This window comes from Petaurus breviceps, unplaced genomic scaffold (genome assembly GCF_028583685.1).
Source record: "Petaurus breviceps papuanus isolate PSGF00001 unplaced genomic scaffold, PetGlider_PUasm1.0 91133, whole genome shotgun sequence".
NCBI classification, from domain to species: domain Eukaryota; kingdom Metazoa; phylum Chordata; class Mammalia; order Diprotodontia; family Petauridae; genus Petaurus; species Petaurus breviceps.
The window spans coordinates 36,700,163-36,713,298 of NW_027187419.1; the positions used below are offsets into that span (position 1 = coordinate 36,700,163).

The following is a 13,136-nucleotide window of genomic DNA, read 5'->3' on the forward strand; positions in this document are numbered from 1 at the left end:
GGAAGTTTTAGACATTTTTGCTATATTCAGTTTTGCCTCAGATGGGGATTTACTATTTTCATTCTATAAAACACATTTCAATTATGTTTTTTTTTCTTTTCTCTTTATAGGAATGATATTTTTATTAGAGGTATAGATAATTTCTTTCTTCTTGTTTGGATCCTAGGGGACAAAAAATATTTTAATGAAGGTGGAGCCAAGATGGTGGAGTAGAAGCAAAATTTAGCGTGAGCTCCTGCTCCAATCATTCCCAATACATATAAAAAAATTACTCTAAACAAATTTTAAAGCTACAGAACCCACAAAGTGACATAGAGAAACAAATCTCCCACTGAAGGCAGCCTTGCAGGCCAACAGGAAGGGTCTATCATACCAAGCTGGAAGCCAAGCACAATCCTGCATGAGCCATGCAAGTCTGGCCCCAGGGAGGCCCTGACCAGCAGCAGCCAGAGCAGACTTCAGGAGAGTGAATCACCAGCAGCTGTGGCAGTTTTCAGACTTCTCAAGCCATAAACACCAAAGAGAAAGTAAAAGGCCTGTGTGGAACTCCATTGGAAGAGGGGGACTTAAGAACAAGGTCTGGCCCCTGCCCCCAGGGTGAGAAGTGGCAGAGGCCCAGCAGCTGTGGCTGCCTCCAGAGCTACAGGCCTGCAGATGTAGGGGGACCAAGAAATGATTCAGAGGGTAATCACTCTTGCTTTAGCCTGCTTGGACCTGGACCATGGTCTTGGATGGTGGTCCTGGGGTGGGTGGCCAGTGTTTCAGAGCTTGTGGGGGCTAAAGAGAGGCTGCCTTCCTAATAGCCCTGGAAGCTGTTAAAAGCCCAGTAATTTGGGACAAAACTTTCTCCATTCTGGAAGCAGAGTTCTACTGTGGCAAAGAGCCAAGTAATTGACTGGCAAGATGAGCAAGCAGAGGAAACGTAATCATACCATAGATTCCTTTTTTGGGGGACAAAAAAATATCAAAGCATGGGGTGGGAGTGTAATGGGAATGTAAATTTTTAAGATCTTCACTTCCCCTAGGCTTAAGTGCACCTGGAGCCTGTGGTGGGAGGCTTGTTTCTCAGGAGATACTTTATGACTGGGCAATGGGTCAAGAGGGTTGTTACATTCTCTGACCCATGAGAAGGCCATATAAGCCCTGATGGGATGCTTTGTTTTGGGGCTCACTTTGAGAAGTGTTGTGTGATTTGACCAGATGAGATTCTGGGAAGCCACTGAGAACCCCCCGGCTTTGAAAACCCAGATATTGATGCTTCCCTCTCTTATAACTGTGATTTGGTGGATATAATGGTTGGACAGTTTGGAAGCCTGTCTGCTTGATATGTTTTTCTGTTTTCTTGTAACTTCTGTCTGTATACTCTGAAGTTTGGGTGCTAACCTTTTTCCCCTGAACTATGTAAATGATATGTTTGATTGATTAAAGCAAGATTGTTAACCCATTTTGAGTTGCTTTCCTTTAGAAAAGCAGATCTAAGAACCTGTGTTGGCAGCCACCCTGGGGATACTGGGGTGCTTGCTGCTACAGGGAGGAAGACAACAAAGTCAGAACTCCTGCATCAAAAGCTTCCAAGAAAAATATGAATTGGTAACAGGCCATGGAGGATCTCAAGAAGGATTCTGAAAATCAAGGAAGTGGAGGAAAAATTGGGAAGAGAAATGAAAATAATGCATTCATGATAAGCAAGTCAACAACCTGCTAAAGGAGATCCAAAAAATATGGAAGAAAATACCAACTTAAAAATAGACTAACTCAAATGAAAAAAAGGTCCAAAAAGCCAATGAGGAGAAGAATGCCTTAAAAAGCCGAATTTGCCAGATGGAAAAGGAATTTCAAAAACTCACTGAAAAGAATAATTCCTTCAGAATTAGATTAGAGCAAATGGAAGCTAATGACTTTATGAGAAATCAAGATACTACAAAATAGATCCAAACAAATGAAAAAAAATAGAAGACAATGTGAAATATCACATTGGAAAAACCACTGACCTGGAAATAGTTCCAGGAGAGATAATTTTAAAATTATTAGACTACCTGAGAGCCATGATCAAAAAAAGAACCTAGACACCATCTTTCAAGAAATTCTCAAGCAAAATTGCCCTGATATTCTAGAACCAGAGGGAAAAATAGGAATTGAAAGAATTCACTAATCACATTTTGAAAAAGATCCCAAAAAGAAAACTTCTAGGAATATAATAGCCAAATTCCAGAGTTCCCAGACAAGGAGAAAATACTGCAAGCTGTCTGGAAGAAACAATTTGAGTATGGTTGAAACACAATCAGGATAACACAAGACCTAGCAGCTTCTACATTAAGGGATCAAAGGGTGTATCAGCAATGCCATATTCACAATGCCTATGGAGATCACAAATATGCTGATATAATTATCCATCACAAAATACATCATGCTTGCCATATGGGGGAATAAGCTGGAAAATTTATTAAGATACCAAAAGACTGAGTCCCAAAACCAGAAAGTGAAAGCCATCAGAGTAGTTATGACATTGGCACAGGTAGATAAAGTAGAAAGCTCCCACATTTTCAAGCCTTTGAAACAGAACAGGCTACCTCAGGCAAAGGTCCTCCTTTCCCCACTCACAGCAACCACCCAGCGTCCGGGAAGTGCGCTCCCAGCAGCTCCAGCCCCTGGCAGTCCTCAGCAGGAGTCCTTAGCAGAAATTCTGGCTAACTCAAAAAGGGATTCGCGCTGCCGCTGCCTCTGCTGCTGCTGCCGCCTTCGCCACCACCGCCAGCCACCGCAGGAACTCTAGTTTGGCTTCCGCTTCCTCTTGCTCCCCCCCTTCCTGCTACGTCAGCAAGTCCAATGGGGCATGGAAGATCTTTAAATCCCATAACGCTTACAAAGGGCTTGGAGTATAATTTTCCAGAAGTCAAAGGAGCTAAGACTAAAAACAAGAATCACCTACCCAGAAAAACTGAGTATAATGTTTCAGGGAAAAATATGGTCATTCAATGAAATAGAGGACTTTCAAGCATTCTTGATGAAAAAAACAGAGCTGAACAGAAAATTTGACTTTCAAATACAAGAATCATGAGAAGGTAAACAGGAAAAATAAATCATAAGGAACTTATTAAAGTTGAACTATTTACATGCAAAAAAGAGAATTATAACTCACAAGACTTTTCTCAGTATGAGGATAGTTGAAGGGAATATATATGTGTGTATATATGAATTGTGTATGTATATATGTATATGTACACATGCACATATGTATATGTAGGAGGGTGTATGTGTATATAGATATCTATGTGAGTGTGTACATATGTATGTACATGTATACATAGAGGGTACAGGATTATTGAATATGAAGGGATGATATCTTAAAATAAAACTAAGAGGTGAAAGAGGAATATATTGGGAGGAGAAAGGAAGAGGTAAATTGGGGTAAATTATCTCCTATAAAAGAGGCAAGAGAAAACTGTTACAATGGAGGGGAAGAGCAGGAAGGTGAAATGAAATGGGACAACCTTACTCTGATTGAATTTGGCTTAAGGAGGGAATAACATACACACTCAATTAGGTATCTTATCCTACAGGAAAACGGGGGGGTAGCAGATAAGAGGGGGGAGGATAGAAGGGAGGGCAGATTGGGGGAGAGGGTAGTTAGAAGCAAACACTTTTGAAAAGGGATAGGGTCAAAGGAGAAAATAGAATAAGTGGGGGGGCAGGATAGAATGGAGGGAAATATAGTTAGTCTTTCACAATACAACTACTATAGAAATGTTTTGCATAACTACACATGTACAACCTATATTGAATTGCATAGCTTCCCGGAGGGGCAGGTGAGGAGGGAAGAAAAGGAAAAAAAATCTGGAACTCAAAGTTTTAAAAACAAATGTTTAAAAAAAAATTTTTTTACATGCAACTGGGAAATACAAGCACCAGGGTATAGAAACCCATCTTGCCCTGCTAGAAAGTTGGGGGTGGGGGAGAATATAAGAGAGAACAGATTGTGGGTAGGGGTATTCAGTAGGCTTGCTATTTTGGGGTGGGGGCAGGGGAAAGAGGGGAAGAAAAATTAGTCACTCAAAATCTTGTGGAAATGAATGTTGAAAACTAAAAATATTAAATATTTCATAAAATAAAAATAGTCCAAAGCAATGGAAAAAAGATATTTTAATGTAATTTTTAAATTTTTTTTTGTTTTTTCTTTTTTGGAGGTATAAGAAGTTATTCCAATCTATCTTGGTTTCACCTCAACCTGATGCTAGCATGAGAATATTGCTATGCAATTGCTAAATTTACTGATATGTTATATCTTAGAAATCTGAATACTATGGCATATACATAAATATATATATAATACATATATAATTACTTTATGTTTATACATAAAAAAACATTGGGACTCTTTCCATCATTTGAATTCATGTTTTTGTGATATTTATTGCTAACACAATCATTATTCCAATAGATTACTACTGCTGTGACATTTAAAATTTATTAACTGCATTAATACTTGGGTATTAATATGGAGGGATACTTGAGAAATCTCTAGAAAAAAAAGAATTAGTGTAGTTGAGTGATATTGTCTTGCTTTTCCAGGTAAAAAAGCAGAGAAGTCTGTTAATATTACTGATAGACTTGGACCTTAAGAACAGTAATATTTGGGTTTCTCTTTCCTCCGGTCCTTCCACTAAGATAGCATCCCATAAAGAAGGTGCCGGCTTTGGCTCCATCAGTTTGACTTCCACAGTTGACACAGCCTCCAGCAAAGGAAAAAGTAAAGGTGACTCAGGAAATTTGGCCATGAAGCAAGTACAGATCGATAGACTGTTATTTTTGTTTGTTTGTTTGCTTGCTTTTTTAAATAATTAAATATTACCAAGAAGAAGAACGGGGGAATGAAGTTGTCCAGGGAGTACTACTGGGTGTGGTGATGGAAGACAGGCTTAAAATCACCAATTGTTTTGTCTTTCCCCATCACACAGAGGGTGATGCTGATTTTGTAGAAGGCCAGTATCAGATGGAGATGATGCACAGTCTTCATTATGTAAATATTGATCATTTTCATGTTGGTTGCTTGGTACCATTCTACATACTATGGCTCTTTTGTCACCCATGCTCTCTTGGATTCTCAATGCAGTTACCAACATGCAATGGAAGACTCTGTAGTTCTCATTTGTGACCCCATAAAAACTGTTCAAGGGTCTCTATCATTGAAGGCATACAGGCTGATTCCTAAGCTGATAGAAGTTTGTACAGTGAAAGATTTTTCTCCTGAAACATTGAAAAAGGCAAATACCACCTTTGAGAACATGTTTGAAGACATGTCGATTATAATTAAAAATTCACATCTGATCAACATACTAATTTGGGAACTAAAAAAGAATCAGCTATGGCAGATAAATATGAATTGCTCAGTCTAGCCAGCAGTAATCATCTGAGGAAGAGCCTGCAATTGTTGATGGACAGAGTAGATGAAATAGGGTATTGTTAAATACAACACCTATATGAGAAACACCAGTAAGCAACAGAAATATCAGTATCTGCAGCTCTGTTAGCAGGAGAATCTACACCACCAGAGCAGAGGAGAAGCTTCTCTCCCTGAAGAGGACATGTCCAAACTCTTCAAACTTCCTCAGTCTCCTGTTACAATGGATTCACTCCTTATTGCAGGGCAAATATTCTATATAATTGTACTTTCATAATAATATGGTTCTGCTTTTGCAAAATTAGGCTGTGGAGAATGAGTCAGGGTTGGATGCATGATTCTGGTGCATCTGATGTCATCATCTGCCGACACAGAAACCATTGCCAGTTAAATCTGAAACGAGACAGGAAACTTCAGAGGAAAATAGAAGAAGGGCTTAGAGCCTAATCTACTGTAAGCAACAGAAGAAATGAAAAGCAAGAACACAACCATAGCTGAGCTGCAAGAACAGGACTAGGAGAAATCAGGTGACAGATGGAGCAGGGCACAATCCTCCTTTCCCTTACAAAGATAGAGGGAAAAGGGAATGGAGAGCAGGGAAGCCCAACTTGAGAGCACCTGTATTGGGTAATCATCAGAGTAACTAACAGACCCACCTTCTGTTCAAACCAGGCCTTGGCTAACTATCCTTGAAGAGAATGAACATTGGTCTTCCTGAAGCTTTGCTGTATCCTCTTCTCAGCTTCAAAAAAACAGAGTGGGCTTGGAAAAGAGAGTTCTTCCTGGTCCCCCAAAACAGTCACACTGATCTCATCATCAGTTGCCTGTAGGGGATGGCCAGAGAAAGTGCCTGGAGGTCAGAGATTAAATACGTGTTGCTTGTGGAACAGCCAGGCAGCTAGCATCATTAGATCAAAGACTAGGTTTAGGGGGTTGAGGCGGGACTTGGATAATAAAGTGTAAGGATACAAAAAATGGGGAGAAGGCCATGTTAAGAAGGGCTTTTAATGCCAATATTGTAAACACTTTGAGGGCAGAAACCTCTTTCAGGAATCTACTTTCTGTTTTTCAGGTACTCAATAGAGGACTAGTATTATTTCTGAAGAAATATATATCTCTTGATCTGTTTTCAGAAGCAGACCAGACTATTTCTTCACACCTAACACAGTCTGGCCAAACTGCCCTTCTTACTGTTGCTCACACATAGTATTCCGTCTCTCATCTCCAACCTGGGCCCAGGTTGGGTCCCACGTCTAGAACAACTGCCCTCCTTACTTTTCAACTCTTAGAATCCCTAGTTTCCTTCAAGGTTCAGGTCAATCACTGCCATTTATAAGAGGTTTTCCCTAATGGTGCAGGTGCTAACACTTTTCCTTAAATAATTACCTTGCCTCCAGCAAGGCATAACTGAGAAAGAGCCAGCCTTTAAGCCAACAAGACCAGAGTTCAAGTCAAACCTCTAAGTGATGCATTCTGTGACCCTGGCTGTCTCCTAACCTTTCAGTGCCCTCAAATAACTCCCAAAAATTATGCTACAGAGAAGGTGCCTACCTACAACAGTAGAAGTAGTTTCTTCACCTGGGAGTTCCACATACCAATAAAATCACAAGTCCAATCCATAGGCCTCTATCTTGTATATACCTATATCTGTAAATATCATCTCCCCAACAAAATCCAAGCTGTTTAAGATCAAGGGATTTCTTCCCTTTTCCTTTCTATCTTCATTGTTTAACACTGTCTGGTACATAGTTGGTACTGATTAATGCTTATTGACTGATCAATTGATTGGGTACAAATCATTACTATTACATATTCCTGCAGATATTATGGGTTTCATGTTAATGAGTAGAAAGACATTAATTTCCTCCTATATTATATGTGTACTTATGTATGTATATGTGTACACATTATATGTTTTACAGGGACAGGGAACCTGTAGCCTCAAGGCCACATGTGGCACTCTATAAAGTTAATGGGATTTAAGATCTTCCCAGCCCATTAATAGGCCTCATGTGGAGCCCATTAAAGGAAGCTTGCTTAGGGGAGGCTTGCTTGTAGGAAGGCTTTCACACCCTTTGCTCATGTCTGATTAGGCACTAAGTCAGGAGAGTTGTGATGCCTTCTGCCTCTGAGAAATGAATATATTCTCTGAAGTGGAATTTTGCTTTGGTGTCTCGCTTATGAGAAGGATCTTGTGATTCTCTGGTCAAGATCAAGATTCTGAGTGGCTGTATGTTCGGGGCTCCCTGACTGCTCAGATGTAAAGTCTTTCTCAATCCAGAGATATATGTAAAGTACATAATTGATTCAGGAAGTCAGAGCCCTGTCTGTTGGTCTTTATTTCTCTGCTTGTATTTTCTGTTTCTATTTTTTCTGAAGTTCAGAGTGCTGACTTTTCCCCTGAACTAGTAAATGTAATTAGAAGATTGTTGGCCCCTTAAACAGCTATCTTTCTTAGTAAAGCAAATCTAAGAACCTGTGCTAGCAGTCATCCAGAGTATGACAGTGTGGTTGCTGCTATATCCTCTAGGTCCTCAAGTCTGGCCCTTTGACTGAATCCTAATTGAATTGTGAAGTTTGGATTCAGTCAAAGGGACACACTTGAGGACCTAGAGGTCCAAATATGGCTTCAAGGCCACAGGTTACCCCCCGCTGGTTTATGAGTACAGACATGCATTTTTATGTAGTTCATCACATGCTGCCATTTCTACTTACCAAAAGTGGCCCATACCTGTCTCTGCACCTAATTCTATGTTAATTACTTATTTAGTATTAGCAAATAGGTTGAGATTATTTCATAATACAGACCTCTAATAATTCACTTTATTGGATAAAACTTGGAAGGCTGTTGGCATGGAGGGCATGGAGGGCATGGAGGTCTGGAGGGAACACATTTATATACTGCATAAAGATCCAGCTTGTATATCAGAAAGATCCATGTTAGCCATTGTTTAAACTGCCATTACTCCAGGCAGCTCACAAAAACAAGGAATCACAGATAAATTGCTGATCTGAAATGGAGGAGAGAATTATCAACCCAGTTACTCATGTGTGTGTGTGTGTGTGCACATATACACAAACACACACACAAAACCCAACCAATGAAATCACAGATTTGAAAGAAAATACATATATGTATGCCTATAAAGGCACATACAACTATGGTACAGTATTATATTGTTTAAATGCATATCTGTATACATAAATGTACACATACACAAGGAAGAAAAATACAGAGTTGAATCCCAAATAGAAATTACCTAAGTCACAGGACCTGAGTTTTGAGACCCTAGTTGGTGCATTGGATAGAATGTCAGACTTGGGGTCAGGAAACTCTGAGTTCTAAATCTGCCTTAGACAACTTACTACTTGTATGATCCTGGCCAAATCATTTAACCTCCTCTGCCTCAATTTTTTCACACTAAATACCTGAAATAGAGATAATAATGACACCTACTTCAAAGGGTTATTCTGAAGATGAGATGAGATAACCTGTACCAATTTCTTTGGAAACATCAAAGTCATCTCTAAATGTTAGTCCTTGGGGCGGCTAGGTGGCACAGTGAATAGAGCACTGGCCCTGGAGTCAGAAGGACCTGAGTTCAAATCCAACCTCAGACACTTAACACAAAAAGCTAGCCGTGTGACCTTAGGCAAGTCAACCCCAACTGCCCTAAAAAAAATGTTAGTCCTTGTTGTTATTGTTAATAAAGCTCATCTTTTCCATTTACTACCTCTCTGACCATGAGCAAGTCACTTCTCTGAGCTTCAGTTATTTATCTGTAAAATAAAGGGATTGGATTAAATGAAATCTAAATTCCTTTACACTTCTAATATCATAAAACTAAGTGATGCTAATACAATGGAATTGAGGCATATATGTACATATACATGAAGTGCTGTACTGGTAAAACTAGATCCCTAAGGAGGAAAAAATGTGTGCATGACATACTGTAAAGTTCAATCTGTATTATTATTTGCATTATTAACATTTCCTCTATCATTTTCTTGTCTATGCAATCAACAAAACAATAAACCAAGCCCTGATTTGTAGCATTTGCTAATTAAATGCTCACCCTGAAAATTTAACTATCAACTCAACACCATTTTCAGTTGGGTGTTTGAGTTGGCTCCAGCACACCACTGGAAAAAAAAAATATATATATATATTTTTATATACACACACACACATATGTGCACATATACAAATATACGTATATACACATTAAAATAGAATACCTATTTACATATAGACATACACATACACATGTACATGTACAAATAGATAAGTGAGCAAAAGAGAGAAAGATCAGAGAACCACTTCTAGACTTCAGGCAACCTTTCTCCGTGGGCAGTGCATGATCTTCTTTGAACCTTCTTCAAATTTTCTCCCTTATATGCATGGGGATCATATGTTAGAAACCCAAAGCCATTAATTATTAAGGAGTTTTGAAAAGAACAGGAGTGAGTTGCACATTAATCTGAAACGCTGGGAAGAAGAGAAAATCTATCAATAACTACTGAACAAAAAAGAGTTTAAGGCAAATTTCATTTATTTAGCTTATTCATTGACTCCTTCAACAAGCATTTATTGGCTATTTACTGAGAGCATAGCCTTATAATAGATGCTAAGAAAGCTTTAAAGGGGCCTATATGGTTTCTGACCTCAAGATGCTAGTGAAGAAAAGACTTAGATGAATTATGCTGAGAAATCCATCTTCTATCAAAGAGACTGGCTTCCCAGGAAAGAGGTGATTCCAAGAAGCAAATTTGAAATAGCTTCCCTTTGGACTGATTATTTTCTCTACTTCTGGGAAATCTTGAGGCTCAGGAGAAGCTTTAAGTCCCAACAACCTTTCTGATGGCATTCTTCACATCCTTATTCCTCAGACTATAAATCAGAGGGTTTAGCATGGGGATCACTGTGGTGTAAAACACTGAGGATACTTTCTCCTGCTCCATAGAGTTGCTAGAAGGGGGCTTGAAGTACATGAACGTGATAGACCCAAAGAAGATTCCTACAGCTATGAGGTGGGAGCTGCAGGTACCAAAGGCTTTGGACCTGCCCTCAGTAGAGCGGATGCGGAAGATGCTGGACAAGATAAAAGTGTAGGAGACAATGACAGCCAGAGTGGGGGCTAAGGTGTTTACTCCCCCAATAATAAAAAGAAGAACCTCATTGACATGAGTGCTTGAGCAGGAGAGGCTTAACAGGGGAAGAATATCACAGAAGTAATGTCTGACAACATGAGATCTACAAAAGGAGAGCATTGCCATGAGGCTGGTATGTACCGTGGCACCAAAAAAGCCCAAGGAGTACACCACAAACATCATTCCAGAGCACATTCTTTGAGACATGACAACATTATAAAGCAAAGGGCTGCAGATGGCAACATAACGATCATAAGCCATTGCTGTTAGAAGGTAACCTTCAGCAATGACAAAAACCAAGAAAAAATAGAGCTGAGCCATGCATTCCAGAAAGGAGATGATGTTCTTCTCAGCCACGAAGTTCACTAACATTTTAGGGGTAATGACAGAAGAGTAGCAGAGATCAATGAAGGATAAATGACTGAGGAAATAGTACATGGGGGAGTGAAGTTGAGAACTGAGAGCAATCAGTAAGATCATGCCCAGGTTCCCCAACACAGTAGCCACATGGATTCCCAGGAACAAGAGAAACAGAGGAAGCTGGAGCTCTGGCTGATCTGTGAGCCCTGCGAGGATAAACTCAATCACTGTCGAGTGGTTTCCTGTGGCCATTTTCCTATAAATAAAAACTGTGGAGACTGAAGAGAAGAGTTACATTCTAGGCAATTCTCCCCCCTTAGAACAGAATCACACATTCCTTATCATACTGAGGTTGTTTTTGGAGGTTGTGAGTACATCATTAGTAGAAGTACTAGGATGTGGGCTAAATAAATACCTGCTAGACATCATGTAGATTGGATTCCACTGTGAATTTAGAGGTTAGAATAGATGACCTATAAGGACACATCTATTGCTAATGTTCTATGATCCCGATCTACACCGTCTACTCCTGGATACTTTGTTCCCATTAGTGTTCCCTGAGGATTCTGGGAAGGTTCATAATGGGACTAGAATCTTTGTGCCACAAGATGCTACTATACTTCTGCTGTGTGAGACAGATCATACCTTACTGTACTTGAGCCCCATAGGAAGTGTGTGAAGCTCACACACACTTTCTACCTTACTCAGAAGCTACACAATTCATTTTTCAAATGAAATGCCCACAAAAGCACTCAGTGGTATCATAGAAACAAAACCTACTGACTCACTCTGGGCACAGTCTAATGGAACCTATAGGTCAGAGGTTCACAAAGGAGGGGCCTATATACCTCCTTTATATCTCCTTCATAGCACCTAGTGGACAATCCAGACATTTTTGTGAATGAATGTTTGCGTAAGACATGTACTTGGACATAACTCAGGCATATGTTACCCTGAGTGTATAGGGAAAAAAAAGGGCACTTCCACTCAATCCTCCATCTGGTCTATGGAAATAAATGAGACAGAGTAAGAAGTCAAAAGTCCTTGCTCCTGTGTGCAATCCAATCCATCAAATGTTTTACTGTGTACTTATGTCATGTAAAGTACTATGATAGTCATTAAGAATTTAACAACAAATTAAAAACAACTCTGCCTTCAGGGACCTTATATTATGAATTCACAGCTCTGGCCATATCTTCAATTAACCATAAGCCTGAAAATAGACCTCCTCTCAAAAAAATGCTCTGGGTTTTTCTTCCATGAAAGAATAACCAGTGTGATGGCTAAAGTTCCATAGTATACAAAGTAGAGCAGTCAAACAATGGGAAGGGAAAGAAAGGGATTGTGCATAGTCTCTACAGGTGACAGCTCTGGAGTAGACAAACACACATCTAAATATATGACTGATTGTTGGCATCAAAGGTCCAACACTTCAATACTCACCACTCCTTCCTACATACTGATGTTCCCTTCTTTGACTTTAACCTATTCAGGCTGCAGAGAAGCAGATAGACTTACATTTCATGTGACGGCAACAAGGACAATGAACCCAGAAGTTCATAAGAGGGTCTAATGGACCTTGACTAGACCAGACAAGGCTTCAGGGGAGGAAAAAAAATCAAGCTCCCACAGACAGAGGAAGAGTTAGACCATATATTTAAGCATTTTAAGCTACCCACAATATCAGGGTCACCATACAAAGAATATAATCGTTTTTCAAGCTCATAGGACTGGTTGTCAAAAACCCTGTAATTTTGCTGCTTCTACTCCATAATTATACCTTTAGCTGTAATTAAGCAATGGATACAACAGAAAGAAAAAAATTAGCTCAACTTTAAAGGAAAAAATTCTAAAATTGAAACATACTAAAAGAGAAATGGCATGTCTCTAAAGTTTTACTTACTGATTTGCCTTGTTAGTATCCCTAGGCCAAGACGACCCCTCTCTTTTTTACTCCTCTCTATTTACTATCAGGAGACACCCTCCTTTCCAGAGCTAAAAACCATCAAGCAAGCTGTGTCCTGAGCTTAGAGTAACAACAATCCTTTGTGCTCAACCTCTGGATGAACTCAGCCACAGCACAATCCCAGAATTGTTTTACATCAGCACCAGGTGGTCCCTCAGCTTGGACAAGCACCTTGAATACCCATGTTCTGGTCATGAAGTCCTGCTAGGAATCAAATTTGTCTCATTGCTGCTGCTACACCTCATTGTCAGGGCTACAGAT

The 13,136-nt window shown here is 39.6% G+C and overlaps 1 protein-coding gene and 1 pseudogene across 1 annotated transcript; one reads left to right on the forward strand and one right to left on the reverse strand.

Annotated features, from left to right (window-relative positions):
• The first annotated feature begins 721 nt into the window (after nucleotides 1–721).
• LOC138154937 (eukaryotic translation initiation factor 3 subunit H-like) lies at nucleotides 722–5,845 on the forward strand (annotated as a pseudogene).
• Nucleotides 5,846–9,721: 3,876 nt separating this feature from the next.
• Nucleotides 9,722–11,173, reverse strand: LOC138154938 (olfactory receptor 8D2-like). Its single transcript, XM_069079934.1, has 2 exons — nucleotides 10,250–11,173; nucleotides 9,722–9,772 (listed from the first exon to the last, which is right to left on the reverse strand). Exons 1-2 carry the CDS (start codon nucleotides 11,159–11,161, stop codon nucleotides 9,722–9,724), a joined length of 963 nt encoding a protein of 320 aa, XP_068936035.1. The 5' UTR covers nucleotides 11,162–11,173.
• Between the last annotated feature and the right edge of the window lie 1,963 nt (nucleotides 11,174–13,136).